This window comes from Carassius carassius, chromosome 47 (genome assembly GCF_963082965.1).
Source record: "Carassius carassius chromosome 47, fCarCar2.1, whole genome shotgun sequence".
NCBI lineage: Eukaryota > Metazoa > Chordata > Actinopteri > Cypriniformes > Cyprinidae > Carassius > Carassius carassius.
The window spans coordinates 24,495,790-24,509,803 of record NC_081801.1 but is presented as its reverse complement, the minus strand read 5'-3'; the positions used below and the strand labels follow the sequence as shown (position 1 = coordinate 24,509,803).

The 14,014-nt window shown below is 36.0% G+C and overlaps 1 protein-coding gene across 2 annotated transcripts in view; it reads right to left on the bottom strand.

Annotated features, from left to right (window-relative positions):
* Positions 1-6,840: 6,840 nt before the first annotated feature.
* pdlim4 (PDZ and LIM domain 4) overlaps positions 6,841-14,014 on the bottom strand; it is a 38,516-nt gene continuing 31,342 nt past the window's right edge. For both annotated transcript variants that reach the window (XM_059541878.1, XM_059541879.1), the window contains exons 6-7: positions 13,591-13,744; positions 6,841-7,684 (exon numbers count right to left, since the gene is read on the bottom strand). In XM_059541878.1, the coding sequence (XP_059397861.1) occupies positions 7,480-7,684; positions 13,591-13,744 (359 nt within the window). In that variant the 3' untranslated portion in view covers positions 6,841-7,479. The remainder of the gene's footprint in view (positions 7,685-13,590; positions 13,745-14,014) is intronic.

Here is a 14,014-nt window from a genome sequence, read left to right as displayed (position 1 = left end):
TCAGACGGCTTGGAAATTCGTGTTTTATGCAGTCTGTTATATAAATATGTTGTTGCTGACATCAGTGGACTCTTTCTCCTCTCCATAGGTCTACATAATCATCTGCCTCACAAGAAATAATGAAATCAGAACAAGGGATTTACATCATAAAGCCCTGTTAGACCGTTTATTGTATCAAACCAAGCTTGTTTCCATCTTTAGCAGTTGTAGTGAAAGCATTATCACTACTGCAATTCAAATAAAGCTGTTATGTAGCTATTCTTGTAATTTCGGGTGAATATTTGAGGGCTGTATTGTTCATCATGTTTGAAAGCTATTGCACCGAACTAGATCTCACCTTCACTGAGGAGAACTGAAAGGATTTGTGTATCGGACGTTCTCTTAGAATTCAGCTTCAGACCAATGGAACTGGAAACAAACCGCTTCCCGCTTCTTTCTTCTCTCCACTTTGTTAGTAAGAATAGACTTTCTTGAGTGATGGATCTAAACATCAGTGTTTCATTCAGCTGAAATATAATGGGGAATGAATGAGGGCAGTGTTTATTCTGCAGATACTTCCTGACAAAGTCCAAGCCTTAAGATGCCTGTTTTCCATTTTCATCAAAAGAATCCTTGATGAAATGAGCCCCTGCAGTCTCTTTATCTCTACAATACGTCCTCTAAAATAAAATGTGTATACATTTAGTAAAACATTGTGCAAGTTTACTGCAATAATGGTACTGTGGATTTCAAATGCTTTTGGAAATCCAGCATTTCATTGATTCTGATAAACAATAATCGTCACAGTTATCCAGTGTTGGGAAGGTTACTTTGGAAATGTAATAGGTTACAGATTACAAGTTACCCTATTTAAAATGTAATAGTAGTGTAACTTTTTTAATTACTTTAATAAAGTAATGTAACTAATTACTTTTGAGTACATTTTGATTACTTTTATAAATTTCTAATGAATGTTAATTTGCAACTGTTAATCATCTTCAACCATTTTACACCATGCAGGTTTAACCTTACAGTAGTGCTCAATACTGTCAGACTTTCATCATTCTTCATCACCTGAATTAAGATGATCACATTTGAACACATCCACCACACAATCAGACTTTAGTACTGCCTTTTACTTAGAGATTGATCTGAAGTTCAAAGCAGATTTAAAATCAAAAGAAATAGTTTATAGATACTGTTTTTAAACCAAATCTTTGCATAACTACAGGCATCTAACTGCATCTAACAATGGTTTGGGGAAAAATAGTTAATAAAAAAATAAAAGCATATACATCAACTCAAATACGGTTATCTAATAAGCATGTGTCCTATTTTGTGTACTAAACTCCTGAAACATTGGTGTCTTTCTGAAACACTGCTGTCTCTTTGTATATGATATGATGATAGTTTCTCAAAATAAGTAAAAAATGCTCATGAAGTGACTGTTCTAGAGATTAATTTCCATGAGGGGCGGACTGGGAAAAAAATAGGCTGGGAAATCTCCCACTCATACACCCACAACCCATTCTGAAACATGGACAACCCTATTATTATTTTTTTGGACCTGACATGAAAAAATGTGAATCCTTAGGTTGGGGGACTTGCAACGTAATTAAGAGTTCTCTCCTGAACTGCACCTTCACTTCCATTATCCATCCATCTCTCTCATGACTTTAATACTGAAGATTTTTATTTGACTTTTACCATGTTTTGTAAGTGCAATTTTGTTTTTTTGGCAAATGAATTACCACTTGTATTTATTTTTACTACAAATTCCATAATTAAACCACGGTTAGTGCCATACCATAGGCTACATTAATTTTCCTAAGGGTTGTGTTTTTGTATCCACTAGCTCCCCCTAAACCTACGATAAAATATGATGATTTATCTGCTAACTTACTACTGTAACATTACAAAAGATAATAATGACGTCGTTTATACAGTATTTTGAGTGATTGCGAGCAATGTGCTGCTGCTGCTTGACTAAGTAAACAAAGACAAAACTACATTAGCATATTTACAGATGAAACTGACCTGCACCTGAAACCCTGAACAGAAGTGTCGCTTCTCTGCTCCAGCTGTGCGCTTACACAGTTCACTCCGGTCTCTCTCACTCGCATTGATTACTCGGAGTCTGATCCAAACCGTTCGGCGGAGGCGCGGAGAGCGCGCGAGCCCAACCATTGCCAGTCACGACTAACCGATTCATGATTTATTAGAGATTTAATTATCGAATGGCGGATTCGGAAATAATCGCTTTAGTATATTCGGCCTGCAATTATACAATAACAATATTAAAGTAGAAGGCCAAATCGTCTGCCAGGCCACCGGGAATAGTCCCGGTTCTCCCGGTGTCCAGTCAGCGCCTGATTTCCACAGACACGCAGAACGTGCAGGATTCATATTCAGTCTTTTTGCGGATTAACATTCACAGACATCAGTCCATATCGGGTTTTGCTTCAAGTGTACTGACCTACTTTTGATTTATTCGTCCTAAATGTGGCATATTGCGTCCGCGTTATAGGCTGAATTCCATTTTTATGACTGGATTCTACGAATGTGTTTTCCGCGTCTCGGAGATTATGGGTCATATGTCTTAGTGCAATTTGGGAAAGAAATAAGCTGTATGTGGATGTGTGTAAATATTCAAATGTAATCCTCTTTGTAATCGTTACAATTTTCATAAGTAACTGTAATTTAATTACTCATTTTTTCTTAGTAACTGTAACTGATTACTGTTACATTTATTTTGTAATTAAATTACGTAACGCCGTTACATGTAACTAGTTACTCCCCAACACTGCAGTTATCACACAATGAATTTCTTCTTCTATAAAGTGGCTTTGGAGTCCCAACAACTGTTGAAGAATGTGACACTTCTTCCTGAACTCATAGAATTAATCCAATCCGATGATGACTTAGAAACTCCTGAAGTGTTTTCCATTGTGTGTGTGTGTTGTGCATCAGACGTTCATCCAGCGGTTCATGGGTGTGCCGGCCGAGACTACACTCTAAAGCCATCCATTTACTATTTGAAGCCCAAACATACACTTTCCCAAAGCACACAGTTCCTCTTTTTGTAAAACCATACACTGGGAAGAGTGTACGTCCATGCAAACATTGATGAAGAACAAAAAAAGCAATGCAATCTGAAACAAAAGCCGACCGAGTTTAAAAGTAGCCAGATTCTGTAGGAAAAGCGTGCACTTGGCAACCCTAGTTCTTCTGGCTATACATGAAAGAAGATTTCTTGTTTTTATTATAGCTTGGGAGAGCAGGGGTTTCCTTCTTATTGCCTCTAATGACCTCATTTAACACACTTTGGGAACTTTTAGTAAGACAATGACAACACACACTGTTTTGAGAAGCCGCTGGATATTGGATTCTGTGAAACCTCTAATTATATGGCGGTCTGCTCTGTTATATGTTTGATATTTTGTCACACACACACACACACACACACAGTAAAGAAAACGCAATGATTCTGCTTTTGGCTGCTTTAGAAGAGGTTCCCACTCTTTTTCACCGACAAATTTCAATGATTTCCACTCGTTGGTCATGGAAAGATGTTGTAAAAATGATTCAATAGAGATCACCGTGCTGGATTGACCGGTACCAGTTTTAAAATTAATATAATGAAACCATTAAATGGCTGTTTTCCTTTTCCTGTTAACTTTTCCATGACAATAAGAGCCCTGGATTACACTCTTTATACCAACATGCTGTTTTACTTTCTCATCAAATCCTGAATGCTTCTTGTCTTGCTCGCAATTCATGATATTCTTGACTAGTTGTAATGGAGGAACCTGGAGAGACCTCTTCTGATGGGGTATATACCGATTGCTGATTGTTTTTACATTAACAAATGCTTTTGGTTTATTTTTAGCTACATTGCAGAGGAAGCTCTTCAGATATCTGTTTCTGTTTTTCTTCTCTTGATCTAAACCAGCCCTCTCCACAGTTTTGTCCAAACTTGGTCTTGAGAAGTGTGCTGCCAGCAGTCTCTGACTCAGCACAAGAGAGATCTGCTTCTGTGTGCATGCCTCTGGATCTCACAGCGGATCTGTCCGACGTTTCAGAACTAGTGACCCAGCTGAAATGACCACACATTTCCATGCTAGTCCAGCTGAAAGTGCAGTTTAGCATACTTTGTCTTCCTAGTGCCTTAAAAGTTGGGCTGTGTTCATGTAAATATTAAGGAAGAAAAAAAATCTCAATTTCTAAAGAGAAATTCCTAAGCTCTCATATATTATTTATCTAGCTAAGCAACCAAGAAACACTTTACAGAGTTTTAAGACACGCCTGATGACTCACAATTGGATATTCTGGGCCTCTTCAGTCACTTTTGACTGAACATTTTTTTTTTTTTTGAATATTGTAAATGTTTAGCTTATTCAGAATTAAATGATACATGGTGACTTGTGTTGCATTTAGCTATGTGAACACACACATACAAAAAAAAAAAAAAATCCTGGCCATGATTCAGATGTGTTAAATGGTCGAAAATGAAAATGTAACACTTATGACCCGGCATAGGAAATAAAAAAAAATCTATTTTTTTTTTTTGAAATGGGATGAAACTTGTCTATTTTGTTGCATTAGCTATGTGAACACACTTTAATAAAAAAAAATGAACATGATTCAAATGTTAAAGCGTTATAAATAAAAAAAGTAGATACTTGTACCTTCGTGGTCAAAAATGGAAACGGAATGAATGAAAAAAAATAATAATAAAAAAACACTCATAAAAAAAAATTATACATTTTGTATTGCATTATAAAATCCCCCAAAAATTTAAAATAATGCAAAAGAATATATAAACAACTATTCATTGGCAAAAACCTGTAATCTGTAATCGCAATTAATTTGATCCTTTTTTTATTACACTGTCAATCACTAAGTGTTCAGAAGAAAACATCCCGATATGAAGTACCAACATGCTCCAGAATATTTGTAACATGACCCAACCTGAAACATTCACGGAGTCAAGTTTGGCAAAACTGATGGAGAGTCAGAGGGTTTGCCACAATATTAACCACTGCACATTTTAGACTGAGTCATTTGATTTCCCATGAAGGAATTGCAACAGCCATCGTTGTGGTTGGAGATCATGAGGGATAGAGAAAAAGTAGAAATGGAATGTGAAAAGCAACTGAAATGCAGTTCTGGTTCTGATTACGAAGAGGCCACTGAGCGAGAGCCATGCATCAGAAGAGCAGTTTGACCTTGACAGCTGAAAACACAAACCTCTCAGCTGGGTGAAATATCTACAACATAAAAAAGGCCATTTTAACCCAACTTGTGTCTGCATGAAGTGCTTTGAAGAAAGAAGACAACGGCTGTGAAAGTGGAAGATTTTAATGATGGTCACTTATGCAGAGTGTTTCTGATAAGCAAAAGCATACGGGCTTGTGAAAACAGCGAATGGATATTTGGCAATAGTTTGGGAACGCATCCACAGGAGCTCTGGGAGGCGCTAACGCAGACTCACTTAGCATTCTGCTCAAAACAAAACTGCTTTTTTTTGTGTGTTTTTTTGTGTTTCCAAAGTTGCATGGCTTTCTTCTGTGGAACTGTTTAGTAAAGGGGTGTCCAAACCTCCAATGGGAGGGCCACTATCCTGCGGCGCTGGCTTCTGTCCTAATTAAACACAGCTGAATTAGCTCATCAAGTTCTTCATGTGAGAACCAGTGATTCCTGATGCAATTTCTTGATTTGTCATATTTAAAGATTGAAGATATGTGAGATATGGCAGACGAAACATCTGAATAAATGGTTTCGGGGGCATTCACACTGAACGTGTTTTTCCATTCCAGTGCGCTAGCATTGTTTTCTATGTAAACATATGCTAGATGGACTTGTTTGACCGTTTGCTGGTTGTGTTGAGTGTTGATTTTTTTTGGCAAATTGTATGGAAACCAATGGGGTTCAGGTTGACCCCTATTACAATTGATAATCATAATTTGTACAGCGTTTCCAAAACACATCTGCATGGCAAAACTTTGCATGCACATTAATGACTGTAACTGAGAAACAACCACAAAACTTCCAGAAGAAATAAATAGTTAAACCAATGTGATTATCAAGCAGTTTTGAAAATGGAATATGAGTCACAATATTGCCTTCAGTTTTGGTCTGATCCTCACACACGATGCTATTGTTTGGCTTCAAAGAACTCGGACTGCAGCAAGTCATATAGGATATTTTTTTATAATACTTTCATGCTGCTTTTTAGTAGCTTAACTGCATCTGGCCAGCATGAGCATTACTCCTTTGTGTTCCACGGAAGAAAGTCAGAAGGGCTTGGAATGACCTAATAATCCATTAAAATGACTATAAGTACCTGTTTTCAGTTTTCGCTTTTCAGTTCAAATGTCATTATGTTGAAAAATTATCTGTTAGCATTCTAATTATTTACAGACGGTTCTTAGGTCAACCATGTAAAGTTGTGTTACACGTTTCTAAAACCCACACAATGCATCATTCATAAGAAACTAGAAAAACAAACATTTCTCATTTTTTTTTTTTTTACAGAATTTACAAAAGCCTAGCCACTTAACGAAAAGACAAAAAAATAAAAGCATATCTATTTTACTATTCTGGTTTCATTTTACATGAAGTCACCCAAACCATCAAAATAAATCTAGTTTCAATCACATACTGTATGCAAACGCAGTCAGTTATCTAGAAATGTTTGCGCCATTAAACCATTTTTTTTCAGCAAGCTAGATTTGTGACCGAAAACATGCTGAATAGATAAAAGCCTCATTTATCAATATTCTCTTCAAATGGTTGTTTTACCATGAAGATAGCTGATGCGAATGAAAAAACTGTCCGCAGAGTCTCTTTAAAAAATGAAATGCATATTTGTGACAGAAATTGTGTTCAGAAAAGCAATTACGTGTCAGATTACATTCACATACAACACAGATACAGCATAATTTTGCTCAGAGCCAATCAAATGCAGTTTTCCATTCCTACAGTCTCATTATCTTCTGCAAAGATGAAGCGGGGTTTGGCAATGGAAGCTAGAAAAAACATGTCTTGGCTTCTTAGCCAAAGAATAAACATACCGTCCCAAACGTTCTGAATAAATGAATACCATTTCCATTTTCCACATGGCTCGAAACATTCTTCGTGGCATTTTTGAGCATATCAGTTCACCACAGCTTTCAGAAAAATAAATCGTTGGTGTGCCACTGGAATTTAGGTGAACAGATGTTCTTCTGGAACGCTGTTTTGTCTATTCTGCTATCTTGTGTTTTAAATTTAAAGCAACACTAGAATTGCTCTGTACGAATGTTAGTAAGGCCATCTAACCTAGAAATAAGTGCTGCTCGATTTCAGTAGGAGGGTAACTGCAGGTTAACAAACTACAGAACGCGAGTCCAGGATAAAGTTGAGCAGGGACTGAAAAAGATATTTCAGTTTGTTATTCTCATTTCCACTTCGCCAAGCTGAATCCTCAAGGGGAACCTGTGTGTGTTTGTGTGTGTGTTAGACCAGTTCCACTTTGGAGTTGGGATACACTGCCACCACGTCGTACCCCTCCGGAGGCTGCACTCGGGCTTTGGCGTGCGTCTCGCAATACAGATTCTCATCGATGAAGAAATATCCTCTCTGCTTTAGATTCAGCCCACAGTCATCACACACGAAGCAGTCGGGGTGATAGAGCTTGTCTCTGGCCTTCACAATGGTTCCCCTGCGTTATAAGACAGTTCTTAAATGTCATTTATTGTATCTTACTCTTCTGGGATTTTATTATCAATGGCAGATAGATAATAGTGTACAAAAGGACAAATCTTATAGAGAGACACTTTTAAGGGCTTTAATATTCATGTTTATAAATAAATGTTTCATTCCAATTTCAACAATTTGGAGCTTGCAACTATATTTTCCTTGCAAACTTTTCAAATATATATAAAAAAATTCTGAGAAATAAATAAATTTATTTATTAACATTATTGAAATTGAATGCTATGGTGTAAAAAATACAGTGCATCCTCTCGGTTAGTATTATACACCGAAAAAAAAATACTTTGGACCAACTTATAAAAAGAAAAATGTTATTTGTTACTGCCAAATATATTTGTTTTGGTTTAAACTTGGGGTGTCAGTTTTCGATCATTACCATGATTGATCGACGTTTAAATTAACGATCAATTAATCAATACATCATCATTAACCTTAATGCTGCTAAATGAAACGCAGTCACCGGCATGACAGGATGTACAAAAGCTACTTTCAAATGCTTTATCAAATTAAATAAAGGGGTTTTAGTCTGAATAAAATGCTAGTTGCAGAATTATAAAATTAATACATGTAGTGTTGTCACGGTACCAAAATTTCAGTATTCGGTACCGATACCAGTGAAAATCCACGGTTCTCGGTACCAATTTCGGTACCAATGCAAAACACAAAAATATGCTAATTAAAAAAAAAAAACTTTTTAGCACTAAAAATAAAACCAATGCCATTCTTTATACTTATTTACAATTGTGTTTAAAGTTTTTCTACAAGTTATATAATTATGAAAAACAGTAAACAAGTTTCACCCAAATTTAATCTGTCTTTTAATTTATGAAATTTAAACATTTTATTTTTGGTAAATAAAGGGGATTTGCTATTAAAATTAAAACATGGAAGAAATATTGTGATTTATTTCTTTAAAAAATTAAGTTTTATATTTTTTTTCAACAGTAGCAGTATCACATACATTTTACTAAATAATAGTAATATTTCTAGCACAATGCCTTTATGTAAAAATTAACTTTTAGGCCTAATGAATGCATATTTGTCATTTGAGTATTGATAATACTACTACTAATTCTACTATCATAGTAATGTATATACAATGCACTATGAATTGATGAGCTGCTGGGTTCATGAATATTAATCACGTTGTCTGCGTTCGGTCAAAATGATTTGCTGAAATCAAAACAGGGACGGTAAGAGATCAGCGCCAGCCAATGAAATTGCCATTTGCGCATTAGCTCCGCCCACTACCGGAGAAACCGGTATGTCTTCTGCTTGTTCGAAAATGAATGAATAATTCTAAATGAACTCCATTATTTTGACTGGAGAAGACAACAAAGAATAGTTTACATATAGCGTGTCGATTCAGCGTGGTAAGACTCTCGCTCTCTCTCTCTTTGCATGTGTGAGAAACCGCACTATCAGTAAAGCGACGGTGAGTCGTGCGCCTTCACAAAGAGTTTACAGAGCATCAAACACAGGTGCACTATGCGTCCATTGAGATGAACTGAAAAGTTCAGATCGCTTGATGGAGAGAGAATCTGAAGCTCAGATGCTGAAATTAATGCAAGCGTCATGCGCTTCGGTCTATGTAGTAAACAAACCCGCACGTCTCTGTCATTAATTAATTCACACAGAGACATGCAGAACACGGATTCATATTTCAAACAACTTTTGCAGCTTAATATTTACAGCTACTGGTCCATATGGAGATTTGATTTGATTAATGTATGCTAACTTTGACAAATTCCATGACTGTCCATATTAAAATGTAAGTTTAATTTTCATGATTGGATTTTGAGATTCCGTCCTCGTTTTCTGCTTCACGGAAATCGTAGCGCTGAACCCTTTCTTTTATTGTCTATGGCTGAACCGGGTTTGAACGGGACCTCGGTACTACCGGTACTTAAAGAAACCTGGTACCGTCACATTTAAATTTTTTTAGTACCGACTTGGTACCGAAGTACCGGGTCTTTTGACAACACTAAATACATGTGATTATGATCATTTGATAAAATGAAGAGAGCGCGACATACGTTTGGATAGATGCATTTGGAGGTTATTGCTCATGTCTTATTCTGCACAAATCCAAATATTTCCATATTCGCAATGTATTTGAATTATTTATAATGTAAACTAGGCTTGTACTTTACATACATTCACATATAGATGGAAAAGATCATCCTCTTCACATGATCAAAAACGTTCCTTAAAAGCAGAGAGGACCGGTACACTACGGTCTATTTAAACTGACTAGTGTAACCTTTTATATTTTTGGTTGACTGTATTTTGATAATGAACAGACTGCAATGTAAGTTTGATTTGCTATAATATGTGGGATGTGTGCACGCGAGGCACCACCGTGATCGATAAGATGAAACATGAAAAAACCTAAATTTTTGGAGTAAGAGATAATCCGCAAAAATGTTTACTTTTGTTTTTGCACAAACAATAAAAACAGATGTGTGCTTTTGTAAAATAAAGCAAACAAACAGAATGCTCGTTGTAATCCTTTATTTTTCGTGAACGTGTTTTAAAACTTTTTTAGTCGTATTTCCCATAGACAATTTTCTTTAAAGCATACCATTTAGTCCCAGAGCTTAAAACCTGTGCCCTAGGCTAGTTAGGTCCATGCATAAACTTGTAAAGGATGCTCATATGTGTTGTCATCGTTTAGTGACATCATCGAATGCTCCGGCAAAACGTATTGTCTGTGTCGGTCACAGTCCCTTTTTTGAATCCAGAAATTGTTCATTTATAAATTATAATATCTGATTATAAAAGGTGTGGTATAAAAAGCAGTTTATTAGAGGAATAATTAGTTAGCTGGAAAATGTTACATCGCAATCATGCTTTTGGATGCCGTTTGAGCCCATAGCATTCATTTACGCGGCTTTGTTCTGATTTGCCGGTTGGTCATGAATTTCCACAAATTCAATAATATTTAGGCATTGTTTCTTTTCCTTAATCCTCACCATCTAACCCTCCTAATTTCACAGGATTATTTTATTGTGATTCACTTTTTATCACTGTTTTCACATCTCTAACTGTGGTAAACATGTGGCAGGTGAAATGAAAGATTTCACGGCCATAAATTAAGAATTTGTTGGATTTATTAATTTGTTACCTCTTTTTAATTGAATCATAGGGTTATTTAAGGAGGAAAGTGAATGAAACATGGGTTGTGGCCACAAATTAATAAGTCGCAGGAACGAATTAACAAGTTGTAGGAATGAATAGCCTATCTGTCCTGTGTCCTGCAGCCCGCACACAACCCAAAATTAAACCGGTTAATCGACCATCGATAGCTTTAATTGACTGCATCTCTTATCCCTAGTTTAAACCATACATTTTGATTTAAAAAATCTTTAAATCTAATTTTTTTTCCAGAACCTTCCAACAAACAAATAAACAAACAACATAAAAAAGTTAGACCATACTTAATATATTTTCTTTAGACACAATAAATTATTTTTGTCCTTAATTTCACCACAAACAAAGGCAGAATCAGCTATAATATGAAATGAAAATAGAGCTTTCACTTAAGATAAAAAATTAAAAAAGTTATCAATGTTTTATTTGATTTAGTTTACTTAGTATAAATAAAAACATTTCAAACAACCTTAATGTTTACAATGATTTCTTTCTAAAATAGACATCTTATTTTTTGTTATGCACTAACAACAACAAACCTGGTTTCTTTTAATTTTAATGTTTCTATTTTCTATGAAGTGTTATTTTATCTTTTTTTTTGCACTACACTCATTAAATCTGCACTATTGGTTTATTTCACAGGTTTGCATTCTATCTGCCATGTGCCTTGTGCTACTTTATCTGTCCTTTTTGTTTTTCCACGTCCATATTTATATATTGTATTTGTATTTTTACATTCTACTGTTTTAGTGTTTAGAGTTATTAGTATGCACCAAGGGTCTGAGAGTGACTCAATTTCAATTCTCTGCATGTGCAGTACATGTGGCAGAACTGGCAATAAAGCAGACTTTGACTTGTTTGCTTCTAGAGAAACTGAGCAAAACTGGTTTAAACCAGAAAACTAGTCCAATACTACAGACTTCTATGGATAGACTTGTTAAAAAAAAGAAAAAAGGGTTATGATAATATGGCTGAGAACAACACTTTCTAAAGCAGGATTAGCCATATAATGTTTGATCAGTAAAACTAATCTAACCCAAGATATAAAACAGAAACAGAAAGCTACTGTTCTGGACAAATGTCTGTTATGTGAACCTAACGGCTGATTGAATACAAGTACAAGGTTCTCCTGCACATTATAAAGTAACATTAATGGAACATTTGTTCAGTTATCTGGTCTTTAATGATGTTCTTAAAATGTCAGCACAAAAACATTATTTATACATTGTTCATGGAACGTTTCTGAAATGTTTTAGTTGCATGTTCGTCAAGCATTTTTTAAACGTTGCTACTTGTTTTAGAGAACATTCAAAAGTAACATTCCCATGATGCTGTAAAACATAAAATCGAATGTTCCCTTAACGTTCCAAGAAACGTTTCTAAAACATCTTAAAAACTGGACATTTTGTACCTTCAGAGAACATTCAGAAATAATGTTTTTATAACTTTTTTGTTAGCTGGGAATCCACTTCCTATTATTAATCTCAGTGAACAGTTATTTGGCGGTTATAACATCTGTCAACTCTTCAGTGGAACTTCCTTATCATATGACCTCACGGTTTACTCATTTTTAATAGAAACTGTGGGAAAGTGCCAACAGCGGTAAAGTGACTTGCAGTTATATATGGATCACCTGTGCAGCGAGAGGAACACATGCTGCGGCAGGTCAGCTTCATTTAAACGATTAGTTCACTTCCAGAATAAACATTTCCTGATAATTTACTCACACCCATGTCTTCCAAGATGTTCATGGCTTTCTGTCTTCAGTCGCAATGAAATTAAAGTTTCTGAGGAAAACGGTCGAGGGGGACCAACGAGCTGAAGGTCTAGCCTGCAGTTTCAGTGCAGCTTCAAAGGGCTCTACATGATCCCAGCCAAAGAATAAGGCTCTTATCTAGCAAAACCATCGCTTATTTGATAAAAAAAAAATAAAAATGTATATTCTTTTTAACCACAAATGCACATCTTGCACTAGCTCTGAGATGTGTGTCCACAAATCCATGCATTATGTAATCAGGTAGGAAAGTGTGCGCTCCAGTTCATAAAGCAAGGGAAGGAAGAAAAACTAATTTCTCATTTTCTCCCCCAACTTCAAAAGCGTCAGACATTATCGTTTTACCTTTTTTTGTTTGGCCGTTTTTGTAGGTTCGCGTCACAAACACTGGGTCGGTGCTTCTGCCTACGTCACGCGTGATCTTTCCAATGTGATTATGCAATGCATGAAGTCCAGCTAGTGCAAGACGAGCATTTGTGGTTTAAAAGTATATACGTTTTAATTTTTTTAAGCTGCACTGAAACCATATTTTAGACCTCCAGCCATTTGGTCCCCATTGAAGTCCACTATATGGAGGAAAATCCACTAATGGTTTCCTCCAAAATCTTAATTTCTTTGCGACTGAAGAAAGACATGGACATCTTGGATGACATGGTGGTGAGTAAATTATCAGGATATTCTGTATTCTAGAAGTGGAACTAATCCTTTAACTATTACACACTCTATTTTTGTGCACTTTTAATGTCATTCACTGACAGCAAGTTAAGCTTCGTAGGTTCATGTTCAAAGATATGGAAACAAACTCATATTGGCTTCCAATGTCACTTGTTATGTCAGTACTTTCAATCTCCTTAATGTTCAATTGTGGGCTTTTCTCTGCAAATACTACTATTTGTTTAAACAAACTGATATGAAGCACAACTTACACAATGCCGTTTGCGCAGCGTGTGCACTGCGGCAGCTTCTGTAAACCGGGGATTGGTGCCAGAGGAGCCGCTATGGGGCTGCCCAGCTTTGGCACGGGAGATTTGACAGGGGAACGCAAGCCTCTGACACTAGGTTTGTCCACCGGTGAGGTCCCTGAAAGGAAAATAAACTCAAGTCAAGGGCACAGAATATTATATGCAGGGATGCACATGAGGGGTGTGCAGCTGCACATGCATGACCAAAATAAAAAATGTGCTGGGTAAATAAGTTCAGACAGCTCATTGCATTAATGCACAATAACCGTTTAGATTTTCTGACTGTAATAACTGCTGATTTTAAGTTTGAAAATGATGAAACTTCATGAAAAAGAAATGAAAATGTAAATATTAGCATTGTATTTTTTTAAGCGTAGCCTGTTTTCAA